We start from the raw sequence: 22,696 nt of genomic DNA on the forward strand, positions 1-22,696 counted from the left end.
CTCGCTGTACATTCACTAACTTCACCTCTCTCAAAGACCATCACTTTACTCTTCCCAACATTCACCTTTAGATTCCGTTTCTTACACACTCTCCCAAACTCATCCACCATGCCTTGCAGCTCTCCTTCGTCTTCACTCAACAACACAGTATCATCTGCAAACAACAGTACAGGGAGTTTCCAAACACTATCCTCTCTCACCAGGGCCACTCCAACATCCACTGCCCTACCTTGTACCTCTTTTATTATCCCATCCATGTAAAGATTGAACAACCATGGAGACATGACACATCCCTGTTTCAAACCAACCTTCAAAGAGAAAAATTCACTCAGTTCACCATCCACACGCACTGCAGCCTTAGCACCATCATACATACTCTTCACAGCATTCAACAACTTCCCATCTACTCCATATATTCTTAATACTTTCCACAATCCTTGTCTATCCACCCTGTCATATGGTTTCTCCAAATCCATGAAAGCTGAATACAACTTCTTTCCCTTCTCTAGAAACTTTTCCACTAAAGATCTAAGAATGAATATCTGATCTACACAACCTCTTCCCTTCCTAAAGCCTCCCTGTTCTTCTCCAACTAATTCCTCTGTTCTTTCTCTAACTCTGTCAATAAGTATCCTACCATACACTTTTCCTATTATACTAAGAAGACAAATGCCCCTATGATTACCACACACTTCTTTTTCCCCTTTTCCTTTGTACAAGGGAATAATTATACCTGACTTCCAATCCTCCAGGACTCTACCTTCCTCCCAGGCCAATCTGCACATCTTCCACATCCATTCTACTACTATCTCTCCCCCATGCTTCAGCATTTCACCACACACTCCATCAATTCCTGGGGCTTTCTCCCATTTAACTTTCTTCATTGCTTCCACAACTTCTATCCTACTGATTTCTTCCGGTCTTCTCACCTCCCTCCTTTTTCCAGCCATTCCCCAGCCACTTATACTTGCATTACTTCCATCCTGTATGTTCAACAATTCCTTAATGTGTTCTCTCCATCTGCTCACTTTTTCTCACTTCTCCACTAGTAATCTACCATTTTTATTATTATATATGATGCCAATACCCACATATAGTGGCATATGCCTATTTACTTGATGGAAATTGCCCAACTGCAGATTAACTGAAGAAATGTTGGCCCCTGCCAATAAACGCAGATTACTATATCATGGATGATAAACCATAAAAAAATGATAATATCAGAGTTATGAAGGGTAGAACATTTCAAATCACCTAGTTACAGTTCTTTGCCCCATCCAGTAGTGTAGAAGCTTTGTCTGAATGCGCAGTTTATGTGTGGTCATAACACTGACCGTAACTCGTCTCTGGTTAGAGTTTAGTACTGTAATTACAAGTGTATATACTGTAGTGTACTGTAATATAATCAAACTGTACTCACCTTGTGATGGCATCAATAGAGGGTAGATATGCACAGATATGTCCTCACTATGCAGTAGTCAGAGCACTATGGCACAGAGGACTGCAGGGCCACAAGGTTAGTCACAGTACTACAGCAATGAGAAAAGCATAGGAGGCCACAGACTAAGTCACAGCATTTGGATTTAGCTACCATGTGGGTCACGAGAGCAAAGCGCTAAGATACGTCATCACTGTACGACGTCCATGGGAGAGACTGAGGGAGTGACAGTAGGCTCAGTGTACCAAGTGGGCCACTCCCACAACGCACTGTGATTGGCTGGCGCGCTGCGGGGTCTGCCCGTGCACCAATTTGGTCCTGTATCTGAGCCAGAGGGCCGACTGCCTCCCGTTTCTGAGCTAGATACAGTCATTACTCGTTTTATGATGTTTCGGTTTACGATATTCCACTACAACGATAATAGAAAAGTTCCACCCCAAAATCTGATTTACGATAAATTTCCCACTATGATGATTTTGTCATCGGGAAGCGCCAGGTACACACAAGGTGACCGTCGCTTGTCTCAGGCAAGATGGCGGCCCTGGCATGCTAGCATATTGTTATGGTTCAGGTCCCGCCAACCTCTTCAAAGCCCTGTCTTTTCAATTTGTTCATGTGTGCCCCCCTGTTATCGTCACCTCTCAGCCAAACATCATACTACAGTAAACACTGTGTAGCACCAGGCCAACTTTACGCAAGTGTGATTACTGTACTGTATTGTGTTGTTGCAACGATTTACTGTACGTAAGTAACTCTGCCTGTACTGGTGTGATAGTGTTTCTTTTGGTGAATTACTGTACAGTACTGTGAATCTGTGTGCCCAGTGGTAAGGTCAGTGCCAGTGTAGGCCCCAGTGCTATGGTTGGTGCAGGTATGGATCCCAGTGTTAAGGTTGGTGCAGGTATGGGCTGGATTCCCCTCCCCCTAACCTGTTCCTATCTGACTCAGAGGCTGACCACTAGTGCCTGTAAGCACAGGCTGTCCCCCAGCCTCGGGGGGGACGACTTGGAGACGACTTAGACCAACACAGGAAGGAAAGAAGGTAGGTTGTCATTTATGGTTCAGTCTTGGTTAGGTGACTTTGGGAAGTTGATCTGACGTAACCTCCCTTTTATAATGAGTTTCAATGTACCGATTTACGATAAAATCGGCATACGATAAGGTATGACCTGACGTAACCCCATCGTGAAATGAGTAATGACTGCTGCATAATTTTGCCAGATACTGCTTTAATAGAGCCAAGCAAAAAGTGCCAGAAATTGTGTTGGGCCAGATACTGTGACAATGAATAATTGACAGTTTATTGTACTTAAAACACAATTTGCGCTAATATTGTATAACAAATATTATCAGTACTGTATCAATATTTTGAACTTCTTTGTAGCCTAAATTCACAAGTGGTCAATTAGGTCTCCATAGTCAAAAACAAAGTAGGGTTAACTCCCTGACTTTTAAATTTTTTCTTGCTGTTACCAGACAATTTTACTCAGCTTAGGTCAGAGTCTTTGAACTAGAGTTTTAATAAACCCCATTAATAAGAGAAGCCTTTCCTAACTCAAATACAATCTTCTTGCAGCAGCAAGAATAACTTTAAATGGATATAACTTGGTTTCTAAGGTTTAAAAAAAGACTGAAGGCAGTGCAGCATTGAAAGCACCTGCCTCTGGAAAATTTGTGAGAAAAATAGTAATTTTTCTCAGAAAGTTAATTAAAAAAAATGAAAGACTGAGCCTTGTGTTACTGATGAAAAGGTATTAATCATGTAAAAGACTAGCAACTGAATATTCAGACATATAAACTTCAGTCATAAACACTGTCACAATTAGATAAAACAATGATGTGTATACAGGGTATTATAAACAAAGTACTGTAATATACTAAGGAATAATGTGTAATATGCAAAACATTAAAGATGAGTTGCTAGAAAGCTAATTAAGGTGACAAGAATACAACCCTACGACTCTCCCTAATCTTTTGCTAAGATCACTGTATAGTGAACAGTAATTTGTACTAAAAAATGGTACCACCATTAGCAAACATTCACCGAAAATCCTCAGCCAGCATTGTGTTCTGCCTATCGTATTTCTAAATCCTCCTAAAACATCAAAGAGTATCTTTTTTCTCATGCTCATTGGTTGTGAGCTTCATAATGGTACCTGTATCACATAATTATAATTCAAGTGACATTTTCCACTGCCACAGCCAGCAAGGAAGGGTTGGCATACTTTTCATCATGAAAGTACATAAGGTGGGTAAGTGTATTTCAAGATATTGGGCAGCACTACAGTAAGGCCACAACCAATTATTTAAGTGCTGAATATTGTACTGGTACTAAAGAAACGAAACACTGTAGTCACATCATTGTCCAGCAAGGTGCACTCATGTCTCCCTAGAAAGTTCCTGTGGAATGAATACTGACATGAGAAAGGCAAAAGCCCAACTAAAAATTAATCAGTTTTCCAGGTCTGGTTGTCTGCACATGAGCACAGTTCTTGAACACAACATAATGGGTAGCATGTGCATATTTAATGCAAGACAATATTCAGTACCTGGCATGAAAGAATTAGACGGCAGAAGGGACAAAGAAACTACTAAAATTTTTCAGAAAGGAGCTTCTGGTACAGCAAAACTTTGACCAAAGGGTTCAGCTTCATTAGGGAAGAAAACAGCAAGATCTGAGTAAAACAGAAACAGACCAAGACAGAAGCAGCAACAGATGATTAAAAGAAAGGGAAAGGGGGGACAAAAATGAGAGGAAAAGTAAAAGAAAATACATGGACAGAGATGATCAGAGTATAAGAAAACAACAACGAAACAACACACTTTTTTCTCTACCTCTAAGGTGAGGGCGAAGGCAGGTCTGGTAGTTTTAATATTTTTAGCCTCCAAGGCATAATTGTCCCAACAACGGTCAAGGATGAGGCAGGTCACCTTTGGCACCCCAACCACACTTGGACTGGCCCAATCAGACGTCACACTGCAGGGTAGAGGTTACTGTTGAGGCAATCTTCAGTATACAGTATAAATCTACCTATCTCTACCTATCTACAGCCAGACGGCTTAATCCCGTAAGGGATGGCCACAAACAAATCGCCTCCATGTCACCCTGACCCCTGCCATTTTGCTGCCCTCCCCCCAGCTTATAACCCCCTCTCTGATTTACCTTTCTATTCCATCCTTCCATCTCATCCTCTATCTTCCCCTTCCTCTCCCTCCCTCCACCTCACTCACAAACACCCTTCTAGTTAGTCTCTCACCATTCTCTCCACATGGCCACATAGAAGAACAGTGTATTAATTTTTCATTTTAAGCAATGTCTGGATACTTCTATTGCCATTAAACTCAGAATAAACTACAGAAAATGTGTATCTTAAATTACCATTACTACTTATAAATCCGATCCATCAGTGTCCCACAGTTTGTAGTAGCAAATGTAGGGAAAAAGTTGAAAGGGTTGTGTAAAGTACAGCAGGCTAATGGAAAAATGAAAAAGATAACTACTTACTATGTACAGTAGAAGACCAAGAATGAACATAATTCATTACAGTACTCACAGGAATTACATATCTGTTCTAGAGGCAGCTACTCAATGAGATACATTACTATTCTAAACTAAGTTATGCACTGTGGTAAACACAGAGTGAAGGTCAATGAATGAAAGGCGGTATTCTCACGTGCTTAGATGGCTTCCAAGGACCTCTTCTTTACTAGTTTATTTCTGTATATGGCACAGTAGCACTCTCATATAGTACAGTATTATATTCACATAAACTACAGTACTGGATTGGTAAAGAATTAAGCCCAGGGTAATTCTTTACCAAATAGGCGTGGTGATTCCACCAATGGTATATACAGTAATAACAAACTCATGATTTCAAGTTAAGTAATTTTGGTACATATGCAACACAGTTACTTAACTGTTGAATTGTGACTGCAAGGAGTGGAAAAAAACAAAATATACCTATATTTTTGGGAATTTAAGAAGTGGGCAGGTTGACATCGGCAGTGTTTACCGACCATCTCTCCAATTGGCCACGTTGTTTACCAACCACTGCTCTGACTAGATGCATCAGTGTATCATGCATTCTAAAGCCTCATTTACAGCTTTAAGAGAAAAGTTTATAAAAATGACCAGTAGCTGTGGTAATCCATGATTAATAAATAACCTGTGGAAGACTCATTCCAGTAAAAAATGTGGGAAAGCCGCACCAGTTTGGTAAAGAATTAAGCTCAACAATTCAATGACTCTCATGATGACAGAGAGGCAGCTGACAGCGAAGACAACACCATTTCCATTGTCTCCACACTGGACTTCGAGGGGTTCCTGAAGGAGGTTGATGAAGAGGATGCAGCACAGAGGTAACAGCATGAGGCAGCAGTACACCCACCTCGTGCTGAAAGGCCGCAGTTCACCTCAAGCTTTGGAACCCCTCCCCCCCTGCCCCATTCATACAAGCAATGTTGTCAGTCAGAATTAGGTAAGACTCTTACAATATTGTTTATTCCCATTAAATCTCCTTTATTAATTTCTTTTCCAGGCTGTTAGTGTTCACTGGTGGCCAGTCTTTTGTACATTTGGGGGTAAAGGGGCAACTTTTCCAATATGACAGACCCATAAGTAATTTTCTCTATAAGATTAATTATTTCTAACTCGCGGAATTCTCAAACCATGGTGTGTGCTCAGTCTCATAAAGCTGCGATGTAGATTTCACTGTACTTGGTTCCAGCTAATATCACGCTCAGTTTATCTGCATAAGAGAGCAATCTAACAGTGACGGGATTAATGAAATGAATATCAAACCCATCCAGTTCATAAAGCCTCTAATAAATAGAATAAAATCACCCAGTAGCAACACAAGAAAAAAAGGCAAGCTGAAGAATTAAGAAGATCCTGATGAACATACAAGTGAGTACAGTACTAAACTGTAATATGCAAAATATAATAGGAAGAGTTACTAGAAGCCTTCATAAGCATAAGATATGCTTTTCCAACATTATGTCATGGAAACCTGAGAAAAAAATCATAATGAGATTGTAAGAGAGCCATAATTCATTTAGCAATAACACTAAAACTACACAATAATCATACCTACATTTCTACAGTGGAATATACACAAAAATACAGTAATACTGAAAGATGGATGGAAGGAATAATGAAGAATCAGCACCAAGCCATAAGATGGCTATATGGCATTGTAAGAGTAGAAGGAAAATAAAGGCCCAAAGAAACATGGAAATACCAAGAAGAGAGGTGAGACAGATGAGCACAAGAGGACAGTAAGGAAAGAAATACTAGAGACAAGAACGCCCCTTTCAGTCACCTCTTACGATAAGCAGGGATACTGGGGAAGTATTCTTTCCCTCCAATCTCCAGGGAGAAGGGCTACAGTATTATCTATCTATTGCCAGACGCCTCAATCCCGTTTGGGGTGGCCACAAACAAATCGCCTCCACGTCGCCCTGTCCCCCGCCATTTCACTGCCCCGCTCCCAACTCACCCCCCCTCTTTCATATACCTCTCCACCCCATCCCTCCATCTCATCTTTGGCCTCCCCTTCCCTCTTCCCCCCTCCACCTCACTCACATACACTCTCTTCGTCAGTCTTTCACCCTCCATCCTCTCCACATGGCCAAACCACCTCAGTGTATGCCTCCTAACGCTTCCTATCACATCCACATTCACACCACAACGCTCCTTTATATTCTCATTTGTCAGCCTGTCTCTCCATGTGACTCCACAGGCTCCTCTTAAATACCTCATTTCCACTGCTCTCACTCTTGACTTGTGTCCTTCCAGCAACGCCCAAGCTTCACTTCCATATGTTAGAGTTAGTATCACAATACTGTCATGTAGTAACTTTTTCTCCTCCATCCTTCTTTCCTTCCATCTTCTTCTGTCTTTCTTTCCTTCATTCTTTCCTCGTCCTTCTGCCTATGGGTGACTTTACACTCCCTCTTCCGTCTTTCTTTCCTTCATTCTTTCCTCTTCCTTCTGCCTAAGGGTGACTCTACACTGAGTGACAAGCCAAATGGTTTCCTGTACACCAGGAAACCATTTACTACGCAGGGTGGTAACCATATAACCAAATTTTTGGCGCCTGGTGGTTTAGTGGGTAATTATTGCGCTCCAATCGGACTGAGCCAGTGAAGGTTTATATCCATGGGGTGGTTGGGGTTTATTGCTCATGTAATGCCACTCAGGGATGAGTGAGGTTGGTCACTCTCATCTTAAATGTCAGGACCAACCGCCTAGCCCCGGGCTCCTACGCTCCTCATGGGACAACGTAGGAATGGATTATGGATGGATGGATAGTAACTTTTTCACCTCCATGCTCACTTCCCTGTTACTTATCACTGCTTTCAAGGAACCAGCAACCTTTCTTCCCTGCTGTACCCTTTCAAGCACTTCACCCTCCAAACCTCCATCCTTACTCATCACACTACCCAAGTACTTGAACATACTCACATTTTCCAATTCCTCACCATCCAACCTCGCTGTACATTCACTGACTTCACCTCTCTCAAAGACCATCACTTTACTCTTCCCTACATTCACCTGTAGATTCCGTTTCTTACACACTCTCCCAAACTCATCCACCAAGCCTTGCAGCTCTCTTTCGTCTTCACTCAACAACACAGTATCATCTGCAAACAACAGTACAGGGAGTTTCCAAACACTACCCTCTCTCACCAGGGCCACTCCAACATCCACTACTCTACCTGGTACCTCTTTTATTACCCCATCCATGTACAGATTGAACAACCATGAAGACATGACACATCCCTGTTTCAACCCAACCTTCAAAGAGAAAAATTCACTCAGTTCACCATCCACACGCACTGCAGCCTTAGCACCATCATACATACTCTTCACAGCATTCAACAACTTCCCATCTACTCCATATATTCTTAATACTTTCCACAATCTACTCCATATATTCTTAATACTTTCCACAATCTACTCCATATATTCTTAATACTTTCCACAATCCTTGTCTATCCACCCTGTCATATGCTTTCTCCAAATCCATGAAAGCCGCATACAACTTCTTTCCCTTCTCTTAGACACTTTTCCACTAAAGATCTAAGAATGAATATCTGATCTACACAACCTCTTCCCTTCCTAAAGCCTCCCTGTTCTTCTCCAACTAATTCCTCTGTTCTTTCTCTAACTCTGTCAATAAGGGGAAAGGTAATACTGAAAAATCACTCTACCATACATACCTCTTTATTAACCCTTCGAGATTCCGATGACGATTTTGAACATCATTTCAAATCCAACCTCAGGGATTCCGATGATGCTTTTAAGAAGCTTTTGTAAAATATTCACCACAAAATCGTGTTTACACATGATAACAAAGAGGCTCGAGCATGACATCACAGATTGGTTCCTCTATGCATGGCAGGTACTGCACAGCTGGTCTGACTCATGGCTTTGTTCCTTTATTACTTTATTCTTGGCGAATATTTTTTTACAGGAAGGTATAAAATTTTTGTTTTTTTCCTCACTTAGCTCGTCACATTGGCTTTATATTTTCTTTGTTTTCCTTTTATGAACAGACTACGATAAAGTACAATTATTCAGCTTCAAAATAACACCAAACCAGCATCCTATCATAAAAAGTGTATTTACACTGACCGATCACAAGAAAAACATTGCAAAGCAAATATGCGGTCGAGACTAAAATAAAATTGTGCATCACTTTCCTTTCACTTTACTGCACAATACCATAATCTATATATCATTGTAAAGGCAATTTATTGTACTTTTGCATGGTTTAAACCAGATTTACATATCTACATTAGTTTTTTTTTGCCAAATATTTTTTTTACAAGGTATAAAATTTTTGGTTTTTGCCTAAATTCAACTCGCCATTTTGACATTTTATTTTCTTTGTTTTCCTTTTTTGAACATACTACAATAAAGTACAACTACTCAGCTTTGAGAAGACACCAAAACCAACATTCTATCGTGAAAAGTGTATTTACACAGAGGGATCAAAGAAAACTATTGCGCAGCTAAGATGTGGGTCAGTGTGACAGTGGCCGACTCTAGCACAGACACAATCTGCCTGGCCCAGAAAGCTGATAGGGTTAATAGCATTAACCACTGCTAGGGTGAGAAGTGTTTGGAAGAAGTTCAGGGAGCTCTTGCCTCTCCTGACGCTGAGAGGACTCTCCCTACGTGCTAAGGGGTCTTTGTATGCAGCATGTGTTAGGAGTATAATGTTGTATGGTAGTGCAACCAGGGAAGTAAAGGAGGAGGATATTCGCCAGCTCAGATGTACAGAAATGACAATGATTAGGTGGATCTGTAGTGCGTTCCTGCGTGCAAGGTCTGGGGTGGCTGAGTTTACGATGGAAGAGTTGAGAGGTAGGATGGGACTGGAGTGTATTGATGTTGTGATGAGGAGAGGTAGATTGAGATGGTTTGGACATGTGGAGAGGATGGGGGATGATAATTGGGTTAGGAAGGTGAGAAGTGTTAATATTGGGGGTAGGGTTATGAGGGGCAGACCGAGAAAGACATGGGACGAGGTCATTAAGTGTGATCTCAGGGTTAAGGGACTGAACAGGAAGGCTGCAATGGATCGTGCAGCATGGAGAGCCGCCATTAGGTGACCAATGCCGACGCATGCAAGCATGTTGGAGCCTTTAAAAACGAAACAAAACGACAACATGGAAAAGTCACCCTCATATTCATTACGGAGATGGTTAGGTAAGGAGAAGTGGTGGTGGATGGATTACCCTATTCAGTACAATGATGTCTTTAACCCCTTCAGCTTTAAATCCATATGGGTCACATTCATTTCGAGGATCTTCACCCCCAGGAATCCTTTCATTCTTTACATGGTTTCAACCCACCACAGTACAATCAATGGTTAACTGGGTTACACACAACCATAAGGCTTGCCACTCATGTAAAGGCATCTGAAAGTAGCCCTACACTGGTGAGTGGACGGTGGGAGCTCCCACCTACCAAGTGTTCATCTGTATCATTCGTTTATCATTTATAAAGGCTCCAACATGCTTGCATGCACCGAACTTGGTCACCTAATGGTATTTAAAATATTGTATATACAATACTAGTACAGTTGTGTTTGTGTCTTCTAGCATTTATGTGTGTGGCTCTTTTAAAATGTATGTTTTCAAGATTAGGATTTTTTATGTGCATTATTTGGCAATAGGGTGGCATTGGTGGAAAAAAAATTACAAGTAGTTAAAAGAACTGTTGACAAATTACTCCTGTTTAATTTTTACAAGGAAAGAGGCATCCATCCACTTACAGTATAAGCTGTTCACAACCTACATAAGAGGTGTAGTAGCTGCTGTATGAAAAATGAAACATCACCAATCATGAAATCTGACAAACAAAGGTATGAGCATTATGAAAAGAGAATGGTTACCAGTCAATGCACATGTAATGTGTCAGTTAGGGATGGAGTGCCGAGTACTGACGTGAAGGCTTGATAAAGAAAACTATTTGGGTGCAGCACATGAGTAAGGTGAGGTGGTTTGGGTATGTGGAAAGTACATCCTTGTTGTAAGTTTCCTTGTTTTACATTTTTTCTTGCCATTAAATTTTCAGTATAAACGTCAGTAAGGATGCCCATCAAGGTTTCTTGGGTACCTCCAAAGCCATTCTCCCAGTTTCACAAAACTTATAGTATCAGGTTTATATAAAACCTATCTAGCTAAAACCAGATGCCTTAATCCCACAAGGGGTGACCACAAACAAATTGCCTCAAGTCACCCTTTTCTCAGTCGGTCACCTGCCAGTCTCCAACTCCTATCCCACTCCCTCATATATCTTTCCACTCCATCCCTCCATCTCAACCTCTGCCTCCCCCTCCCTTTTCTCTGTCAGTCACCAGCCTCTCTCCAACTCTCATCCACCTCTCTCATATATCTTTGCACCCCATCCCTCCATCTCATCCTCAGTCTCCCCGTCCACCTCATTTGCATACACTCTTCTAGTCAGTCTCTAATACTCAATCTTCTCCATGTGGCCAAACCATCAAGACTATTTCTTCTAACAATTTCAATTACATCTACATCAACACCACAATACTCCTTCATTTCCTCGTTTGAGCATAGGTCTCTCCACATGATCTGCTCAAATAACTAACTTCCACTGCTTTCACTATTGTGTGCATGTAACAAGCTTGGATAATTTAGAATACACTCCTTACTTAACCTGACAAATCCAGCATTAGGTTTCCTGGTCTACCCCCCCCACTCACAAAAAAAAAGGGGTAAAAAATTTTTTCTCAAAAATTATTTTCACTCATATAAAATGAAATAGTGCATGGAAAAGTATAGGAAAAACAAATACAGTATGAGTTCATCATTTACCATAGTTCAACTGTAGTGAAGCAGTGAGGACATTCCTGGTCCATCCCCCATGTGCCAAAAAACAGGAAAAAAAATTTTCCTCAAAAATAATTTTTGCTCATATGAAATGAAAGAGTGAATGGGAAAGTATAGGAAAAGCAAATATGAGTGCATTATTTACCTTAGTTCATCCATGGAGAAGTAATGAGGACATATGGAAGAAATATGTAGCGCGACCATTTCAAAAAAAAAGCTTGCTCATATGATGTACATCACAGCCACAAGTTTTCCTTCATATGATGTATGTTGCAGCTATCTGGTTAATAAGCACAGCTTATAAGTGTAAAGGTGAATGGAAGAAGAGGCCATACTAAGAAACCATGGGATACAGTGCTAAGAGAGACACACTGGACTAGGAAAGTGGCAAGAGATCATGCAGCACGCAGAGCTACCAAATAGTAACCCATGGCTCAAACATTTGGGTACAGAAAAGGTCACCGTAATCTTTGTGATGATACACTTTACTCACCTCAAACATGTATCACAACAAAGACAATCCTTCAATATTATCTCAACAAAAAATCTCTGGAACTAACAAACTGAGCTAGCTAGTTTCCTGTGGTCCATTGGGTTCACATCCAGTTAAGCCTAGGGTTGCAAATACCACTACAGTACTATCGAACTACTACTGCTGCTATTACTACTACTACTGCTACCATATGGACATACTGTACCTGTTATTCAGTGAAAGGGTAGTGAGAGCTGGGAAAGCTTGAAGGTCATCTAGGGCAATGCGGGTGAGGTTGGAGTAGGTGACGGTGAGTGTGGTGACGCGGGGCTGCTGCTTAACATCCACCAGTGTCCCAGCATCACTTAGTGACTTTATCCCTTCACATACCACCTTCCCACACAAATGACACAATTAGTAAATATGAATCAGAACATGAGTGAAAAAACACTAATTTCTCAGACTTTTTTTTTTTATGATGTTCACTTTGCTATTATTACCATAAATTACTGGTGCAGAAAAATTACCTATTAAAGTTCAGCTGCTAACAAATAACTAATCTGCCAGGTTTACCTATTTTATGGTACCAACAGCATGGAAATATTTTTGATTTTCTATGACATAACTCTGACTTATAATGAAGACTAACCTATACTGACATGTAAGCTACAGTCTACTACTCTTTTCCACTCCAGCTACATGATTGCTAAGCTTCATTCGATCTACTTCAACGGTTTTTTAAATTTTTTCTTTCATTTTGTTAGCTGATTACTGTATCTTTTCTTTACACCTACTGTATTTTATCCTTGCACTGCATCGCTGAGCAACAATTCTATTAACTTAGTTGTCCATATAAGTTCTAAAAGAAGTCTGACTTGCCACTGCCATTTATGGTTATTAGTTGTGACAATAATACCTGTTCATGTTTCTATATTGTTCTCACCTGTGAATACAACATTTTCTGTCCTCACAGCATACTAACTCCAGATTTTAAAATCTAATGATCTAATACAATGGTGAGTTAAACCAACATAATATTTGGGAGTATTTTTGCATATGGCAGTACTAACAAATCTCTTAGAGTGATAGCCCATTATTACATCTCTATCTGGGCTGGCAAAAATAATGAAATGCTATAATGTAAGAACAAAGTGTAATTCTGTACATTCCTCAACAGTTCTCTTTCCATTCACGCCATACCACAGCCGCAAACCCATACGTTGATGTGGGCAGTATATACACCTTCATGCAATCCTGCAGACCCTGTTCTCATTCCTCTGTTCTGCATCAAAGCCTTCATATGCACTTTCTTTAGCCACTCTTCTCTCCATATCATTTATACATTTATCTCTGTTTTCAATTACTGCACAAAGATGCTTAAAATCCTCCATTTCTTCAAGTCTCTATTCACCAGCACATAACACACTGCACCATCCCCTCTCTCAACAAACATCAAAGAGGGAAGAGTCGAAGGGTAGGATGGGTCTGGAGTATATTGGTGTTGTGATGAGGAGACATAGATTGAGATAGTTTGTGCATGTGGAGATGGGGGATGATAACTGGGTGCATTTGAGAAGTGTTAATGTTAGGGGTAGGGTTGCAAGAGGTAGACTGAACAAGACCTGGGACGAGGTCATTGTGCGTGACCTCAGGGATAGGGGAATAAATAGGGAAGCTGACAGACATCAAGCAGCATGGAAAGCCACCATTATGTGACCAAGGTCAATCCACGCAAGCATGTTGGAACCTTCAAAAAGGAAAAAGGAAATGAAAAAGAACCTCTCAAGACATCACAAACTGAACCAGCATTATCTTCATACAACAAAATTGAGATATGCCATTCTTCATATATCACCCCCTGAATACAATTATGTCTTTATTTCTATGCCATTCTTAATACTCAAAGAGAAATTTATTTAGCTTAAGGGAGATGTCTCATAGTGAAGGATAACACAGACTGGTCATCTACCCTCAACCCCTTCACCCTGGTGACACATTTTTCATATTTTTGCTCCTGCCAGATTATTTTATTCAGCTAAGAAAAAACATCAAGGTGTGAGGTGGTTATTGACTGTTTTTAATTTCAATAGTACAAATGGTCTAACCAAAGCTCAGCCCCTGCTGCACTGATTCTTTGTAATGTACACTCCAGGAAAGTTCCGCCTTATACACCTGCCTGCCAGTTCGGACCTTTGTGCATGAGACAACCACTAGTGAAGCAGCAGCAAGACACCCAAATGTCTGGTACCACTGTGTGGGAGGGAAGAGGTTAAGGGAGGAGGAAGGCTGGGGGAGCTGATAGTTCCTACTCCTCCCTCTTCCATCCCCATCCTTCTCACACAGTTACCATATACTGTAGATGAATGGTGGCTACTGCTTCACTAACACTTGTCTCACATTTACTATTTCGAAGTGGTGTGCAAGTGTAGAAAACGGAATTTTCCTCGGGTGTACTTTACCTCCCAGGTCACTGTTTTATAACCAATGTTAACTGTAACTCATTTGAGACTTGCAGCTTAGCTCAAGCAGACCATCATTATGCCTAATAAGTCTGCAATTCGGCAAGGATTAATAAAACCATGTGGTAGCAGCAAGAATATAATACAAAATACAGGTATGTACTGGATTACAAATGGAGATTGCCTGTTACCCCTCTCTTACCTCCAGCTGGCCAACCTTCTCCAAGCCCGGCACAACCTGACAAAACCGGGATTCTCTCCATATCCTTTTGGTACTTGAAAACACATCCTCCTGAAAACCATGGAAGTAATTATTATTATTACTATTATTATTATTATTATTATTATTATTATCATTATTATTATAATTAATGCCACTGCACATCATATTTAACATTTTGAATTTAATATGTACTATAGTTGCTGTTACAACTATGTAACTATAGCCAGACACCTCGGTCCTGTAAAGGATGGCCGTTTGTCCTGAGTTAGTACAGTAGTTGTTTTATGGGGAGGGGCACTAACCCTTCGCCAACCTACTTGTTGGCACGTAGGAAAACGGCTCCTGGTATGTATGAGTATAAAAATAGCCCTTACGGTAATAACTCAGAATTTCTAGCTCTGAGTCCCTTTATCTAAGACTGATGGCCATACTATTAAACCTGAGTGAAAGTGCGGGCAAGTCCTCAAATTTTTATAATATTTGAAGCATGTGATGATGGAAGAACATGTCACATGTTTCTGTACTCTTGCTGACTATACTCTGCACGTGAAATGTAGACTGATCATTTGTAACAATTACCAGTATGGATATTTCATTAGTAACTGTAAAAAACTGGGGTTTCCTCACATCTTTGTGTTCTGTTTTAACAATATGGGGGAGGCGTGGCTGAATCGGTAGAGAGGCGGCCTGCAGTCCTGATGGACCCAGGTTCGAATCCCGGCTGGGGCAGGGAACAGTTTAAGGATTTGAATTTCATAGAAGGCAGACTTTCCTGATCTACCAGATGACCCGCCGACATGTCGTAAAAATACCCCCGCTAATACCAATACAGCAGTCCTGTATGAGGCAGCCCTAGCATGTATTCAGTATGGACGGTGGGTGTTAGCGCCGAAGTGGTGACATGTGGAGGTGTAGGAGGACTACTGGGCCTTGGGATAGGCTACTGCCCCTGAGATATAGGCCCTGAAGCCTTTGCCCAGAGTCGGACACATAAAAAAAAAAAAAGGTTCTGATGAATTCTATAACACAGCTCACAAATGGCAAATCTCAGCTACATAACTCGGAATGGAAAGGTTTTTATACAGGGAGGGAAGACCTTATATTTCTGCAAGACAGTCACTCAATCAGTATATACAGTACGTATTGGCACTGACATAAAGCATACGCGTGGTGGCACTGTGCACCCGCGGTGGAACAGGTGTGGCATCTACCTGGAAGCCAAACATCCTCATACTTCCCTGCACCTCACTATGAGCAGGATCCTGGTCTGGCCCTGGTGAGGTGCTGTCTACCACCAACGGGAAGTTCTCTTCATAATGTGATGTGCTGTACCTACAGGATGGGCCTACAGAAGCAGCTGCTAACCTGAGGTCAATGGGTCTGCTCAGCTAGACAGACCAGGGTTAAGCAATAACTGTGTGTGTTATAAAGCACAGCTTGTCCATACCTGACATGAGCAGGAAGGTTTAATATGAAGGTTCAAACAGTGTTTTCATGGGTCCTGGAGGGCAACATACACATACCGTATCTGCATGGCCAAGGAATACCACTTGGTCTCTGGAAAAGTGATCTGTCCCTACTCAGTACTTCATAAATGGGTAAATGTGTGTGGTGGATTTTCAAAGTTCTGTATAGGGTAAGAAGTGCATGTGTATATCTGGTATGTTGGAGTGGCTATGTCCGTGTGTCAGCCTGTGTATGACAATATAGGGAACCTTGTCAAAGTGTCAACATGTGACTCACCAATGGACACACTGTGCTTCGGCACCCTCATAAATGTCCACCCCAAATTCATGGGGGTTGGTAGATGCACTCACTACTGTCCCAACCATCAGACATTCCCAGAACTAATAAAATCCATCAAACAGGAAATATTCAACATTCAAAAGACATTTGTCATAAGAAATGAGTTTTCCATTACTGACATATAACTTATTAGATTTTCCACTATCTGTACCACAAAAATTTTCCTTTATTTGTACAAGAATTAACTGCCATATAGCAGATGATTCAAAACACTCACTTAAAAGATGCATTTTCCCACAAATCATCCATAATATATACAAATGATTACAGTTGTCTAATCTTCGTTAAAACATCTGTGGTAACACCACAGTACTGTACTGTAACAAGAGTAGTTAATGTTCTGTACTATACTGCACAGAGAAGCTTTGCCATGGAAAGATTTGATACTCACCCAGGCAGCTACTGTAGTAATGGCAGGAAGGACAGCAGTCACAGCTGCCCACAACAGGCATGATCTGCGCCACATGTCCAACACCCTCACACAATGCACCTTGCCCCCCCTCACATAACAAACCTGTCACAACAATGTGTATGGGTGAAATTTATATTATACAGAATGCTCTTCGTAGCTATGGAAAAACTTTCTGACACTTCCTATCAGTAAGACTGGACAACGTTGGCCAAGAGGCTGAACATTTCATCCCACCCACAAGCCACTTGCTTATGCCAGGAAGTGTGTTTGGTTGCAAAGTGGTGTACACAATAACAAAGTTCTCTAAATGGAGGTGATGTCTTTGTCCTTCATGAGAATACATGTCATAAAGCTAGAATTGTCATAAATCTTACACATCACAATAATTCCACACCAGTAATTACCGTACTGCATTTAATATCTGCTGACTTTCCTTCTCTTGTACTGGTAATACTGTATACCACATTTACCAATATGGATAAAAGAACAAATCTGGGGACTTCACATGTACATAAAGACAATGTCAAATGTTTCATACCTCTGTTTTTTTTTCTTCATCTCTCTCTAAATCTTGCTATCCCAAGATGAGCTCTAAACTTGAACTGAAGGGTGTTATATACTGTGCCATTATATTAAACCCTTCACTACACGATGGGTCTCCCGCAATGAATGAAATAGTCAGGCCTCGATATCTGCCAGTTTGGTATGTGAAAAATCAATAGAATGATGAACTAAAAGTTATATCCAGTATTGTGATACCAATGTCAATCAGTACAATGTCAAACAATGTCAACATCAGTACATAATCTGGAAGGCTTCACTATTTAAAAAAAAAAAAAAAAAAAATATATATATATATATATATATATATATATATATATATAATTTTTTCACATTTTTTATGTTTATTGTTTTCATGCAAGTATTGAATTATATCTGTTGTCTGGGTGGTTTAGAGTGTGTCCAAATAGAGAGGAGAGATGATATTCTGGGACTCTAACCAGATAAGCGTTCTCCTTTGTGTGAACAGGCCGAACCAGACCATCAAAAATTCGATACGAGTCACAATTAACACCTCGCATGGGGAAATTAATGTGAAGGGAAGGGATGGTTTTACATCCACATATTCATCACAAGAACACCTAAGATGTTGCTGGAATGCTTGTTCAAAGCAAGAAATATGTAAAATGAACAAATTCAGTAAATAATGTGCTCTTATAAAAATATCATAATTATAAATGTTTTCCCTGCTTCTTATTTTTACAATGTTCATTCCTCTATGGAGTTTTTTTTTTTTTTTTTTTTACTATAGGTGGTCTAGTTCGTGTGGAAAGAGAGAATATCGATGCTATTTTTAGTCTGTTTAAAGGTAATTGGCGTTGCTGTGTGTGTATAGGCCGAACCATCTTGGCCAAGATTCTATACAACCTGTGATTAGCATCTCGAACAAGAGAATTAGTGTGAAGGGAAGGGAAGGTTTTACATCCAAATATTCACCATCAGAACACCTCATATGTTGCTGAAATGCTTGTGCAAAACAAGAAATATGTAAAATGAAAAAATTCAGTACATAATATATTATTCAATTATACATAAAGACATCATAATTATGGATGTCTTCCCTTTGTTTAATGTTTATAACGTTTATTCCTGTATGGAGTTTTTTTTTACTTTGGGTGGTTTAGGGAAGAGAGAAGAAAGATAATGGGTGCTGCACATTCTTTTCTTGACTTTCTTGCCTTTTTATTCTTACTCAGCTACACTAACATTTGAGGGCAGCAAAAGACTGACATCCACTCATGACTGATTCACGAGATGTACTGGCAAGTGATTTAGATGCTAAAGTAGGTCTGTGTCAACATTTCCCAGACCTCATTTCCCTTCCCAAAATTGTTAACAGCTTTTTACAGGTCGTGCCACATTGACACTGGTGGCACTGCTACGGTTAAACATCATTCAACGCCGGTGGCCACAGAGGGGTTAAAACATGCTAATCAGACCCAATCAACAGCATTAACCCCTTCTGTACAACAGTACTGTTTTGTGGTATGTGTACAGTGCAACTGTCTGTGTCATGCTGCACAAATTGAGCACAGTACATGCATACCACGCTAATCAATTGTGTTCGAGGCGGTTCACAGTGTGGTAGTGCGCCTATACCCATGTGTTGGCATCAGCACCAATGCCATGGAAAACTACAATTACACTGTGATATGCTGCAATAATGAAGAGGTTAAAGTTAGGCATTAGGTTCAGTGCAAAGTTCTATAGTCGTGGCACATGACTCTGACGTTGTCATTATCGTACCCTGGCAACCTATCATTCAAAAGTGCATTCAATTTCGTATCATATTATACACAAAATCATATTATTATGAACGAGTATATTATACACGAATATTATTACCGGGTATACACAAACATATTATATACGAATCACATGCGTCTCATTTTGTACACGAAATCAGACGCACTTTTGAATGATAGTTGCCAGGGCACGATAATAACCTCAGAGTCGCGCGCCGCGACTATAGTAATGCCCATTTTGGTACTGGTGTCACATGAATCAAGTTTATGCAAGCACAAAAGAAGGTACCCTATCCTATTATTCCTATATAATATCCCTGGGCTTTGGACACATACAGTAATACTAATACTGCTGATTTCCTATCGCAGCATAAGGAACAATTTGTGTGCAGAAATCAAAGTTCGAAGATATTTAAAAACTGGGTTACTATATGCGCTAAGCACCGTCAGTCACGTGCAAAGTAACTTGGACCATACCTCCAGCCTTATAACTGGGGACTGTACAGTACTTTGTATCCACAGCCATGAACACCATGCAACAACAATTGCAGTCCGTGATGATGACGTGTCAAAGGAACTCTTAGGTGATATCAATATGAATTATGTACACAAGAAAACAGTATAGTAAGGATGGATATCCTGTGACATTTGGTAATGAATGAAAAATATGGGAGGCAGTACATGATGCCAGCAGAGAATTGTTGGCAAACTTTTATTCATGGCTGTACATAACTTCTCTCATTTAAAATTACTTAAAACATCAATTTCTGCACAATAGTTGTTCCTCTACCTACCACAGGAAAACTATTTAAGCTAGTACTATAAACCTAAAGACCAAAGACGTGGTGGGACCTATGGATAAGATACTTTATGCATGCATTAACCTCGTGCCTGGTACAAGTGACTGGACTCAAGTTAAACTGATGCAATGCCCGACTTCAAAAGTTACCCTCATTTTTACCTGCAAATGACCAGACTTCCTTCCCAGTTTTTCTGACCTATTCCAACCCTTATATGGGAACAAAATACAATACTTGCAAAAGCTACCCTTCACAAGTTAAACGAAAGGACCCAAACAGCTGAATAATATCAATATTAACGTGATATACAATTACACTGTCCTGAAATCTTAATGTCTAGTCATTTACCATTGTAATTTGATCGTAATTACTGAACAGATTAGAACTAAACAGACAAACTATAATCTTACCCCTATTCTCGCCCCCACAGCTGCCAGTGTTACCAGAACCTCTTGGCATGTAAACAGAGGAGAGAAAGAACTTCAGATCAGCGGCAAAAAAATAACGTAACTGTGAAGTATTTTGCAGAGTGGGACAGTACAAATGCATACGAATAATAATGTAGTTAATAAGTTAGATTAGGTGCGAAAATTGGTTATACCTTATTTGAACCTCCAAAAGAGTCGCTGGGCTCGGCCATGCACACACTTCCTTGGGGTGGGATGTTGTCCTCTTCTATTACGATCCACTGCTTATGATCATACTACTATACATCGTTATTAGAGTTCTGATGGTGGCCAAGTAAAGGTGCCAGCAGTTCGTTAGTGACAACAGTTGGCCGAGGTTCTGCTGCAACAGATCCAAGTGAAGGGAAAGATATCAGGGGGATGGAGGTGTTCCTCCCGAAAATTTGGGGCGCCCACCTCTCTAGCTACGCCACTGAGTCTTACCTCACAGAGACCAGCTGTAGCAATCATACTTTTAGTAGACAGATGGGTGTGTAAAGAAACTGAAGTCTGATGTTGTTACAAAGAAGCGAGGGATGATCAGAGTAGCATACTGTAGCTCAAGGTGAAAAAAATAACCTCGCACTCGCAGTAGGCCTACCTGAACCAAGGCCCTGTAGCCTTTCTCCCAGTGGCCCGTATTCTCGTCGGTTGTGAAAGTCCCCTAACGCCTTTCCTAAGCTATTTATTTGTTTATTACACCTTACTGTCCTCTTTTGTATTACATAAATCCAATATCGCCATATACTCTGCATGCATAACGCAAAAAAGGATTTAACCACTCATATCTAAAAATAAATGGCTCTAGAGAGTGTCCTTAACCAACGAGAATACGAGGAGAATGCTATGCCTAGAATATTAAAATCATGTGTGCAAGCAGTGGAATATGCTCACAACAACTTGATGTCCGACTAGCATCATAATCACACGAGCTTTGCAGTATCTTAGTGCCTACACAAGCTATCGGAATGACAGTTGATAATATAATTAATTTAATCACTGTAATTTCAGCTTTGAAAACATTATTAGGTTGTAACTTCAGAATCTCGTAGGATCAGGAATTACACGGCTGTATGACTCCCCTTCATCGCATGATTATTTCTGCGTATGGTATTGTACATTGAGATTCCTCTGTGCTTTAATAATGAATGTATGTATAAAAATGCAATAACACACACGACTATTAAAGTATAAGACGCAAACTACTTGGCACTGACGAGCCCGTAAGACCCATGCATGCGCCACTGCACTCACCCAACCACAAGTCTGCTAGGGCATGGCAATACTGCATTTTAGTATCAAATTCCCTGTCGTAATTAAAGCTTGTTTTTGCGGGAAGGACAAAAAAAAAAATGAGAGCATAGAACGTTCCCACACCTCTTGCTCTTCCTGAATGAACAATTATAGGAGGGGAAACATTATCGTAAGTTATTTTGTGAATTACAGCACAAGTCCTTTGAGGTCCTCCCCCACGTGTTCGTCCTTCACACACGATTCCTGCATGCTGTTGCTCTGCCTGTAGAGTTGTGTACTGTACTGTAGGCATCTTCGTTCCCTTGGCCTTGGCTTGGTGTCTATTGCTCTTGAATGTTTGAGAGGCAAAATATTCCAACATTTCCTAATAAAACGACTGCAACCGTTCTTTTCTATGTGTGTTTAAGACACTGATTGGGAGAGGGCGTACACCCCCTATTTTTGGTAGACCAGTTATTGCATGTACCTGTACTAAAAGAACATTGTTATTTACCAAAAGATATGCAGCAAGTATCTTCTTTCTATCTATCTATCTATCTATTGCCAGACGCCTCAATCCCGTTTGGGGTGGCCACAAACAAATCGCCTCCAAGTCGCCCTGTCCCCCGCCATTTCACTGCCCTGCTCCCAACTCACACCCCCCTCTCTCATATACCTCTCCACCCCATCCCTCCATCTCATCCTCGGCCTCCTCCTCCCTCTTCTCCCC

At 40.6% G+C, this 22,696-nt stretch overlaps 1 protein-coding gene across 1 annotated transcript in view; it reads right to left on the bottom strand.

Annotated features, from left to right (window-relative positions):
- The window catches only part of LOC145403951 (protein singed wings 2-like), a 46,647-nt gene extending 25,967 nt beyond the window's left edge, over positions 1-20,680 (bottom strand). Inside the window, exons 1-5 of the mRNA XM_080275553.1 lie at positions 20,636-20,680; positions 17,161-17,283; positions 14,943-15,032; positions 12,508-12,674; positions 4,274-4,415 (exon numbers count right to left, since the gene is read on the bottom strand). Of these exons, the coding sequence (XP_080131679.1) occupies positions 4,274-4,415; positions 12,508-12,674; positions 14,943-15,032; positions 17,161-17,283; positions 20,636-20,638 (525 nt within the window). The 5' untranslated portion in view covers positions 20,639-20,680. The remainder of the gene's footprint in view (positions 1-4,273; positions 4,416-12,507; positions 12,675-14,942; positions 15,033-17,160; positions 17,284-20,635) is intronic.
- Positions 20,681-22,696: the final 2,016 nt, after the last annotated feature.

This window comes from Coenobita brevimanus, chromosome 62, assembly GCF_032717465.1.
Source record: "Coenobita brevimanus isolate Jiangsu-jjx chromosome 62, ASM3271746v2, whole genome shotgun sequence".
Classification (NCBI taxonomy): domain Eukaryota; kingdom Metazoa; phylum Arthropoda; class Malacostraca; order Decapoda; family Coenobitidae; genus Coenobita; species Coenobita brevimanus.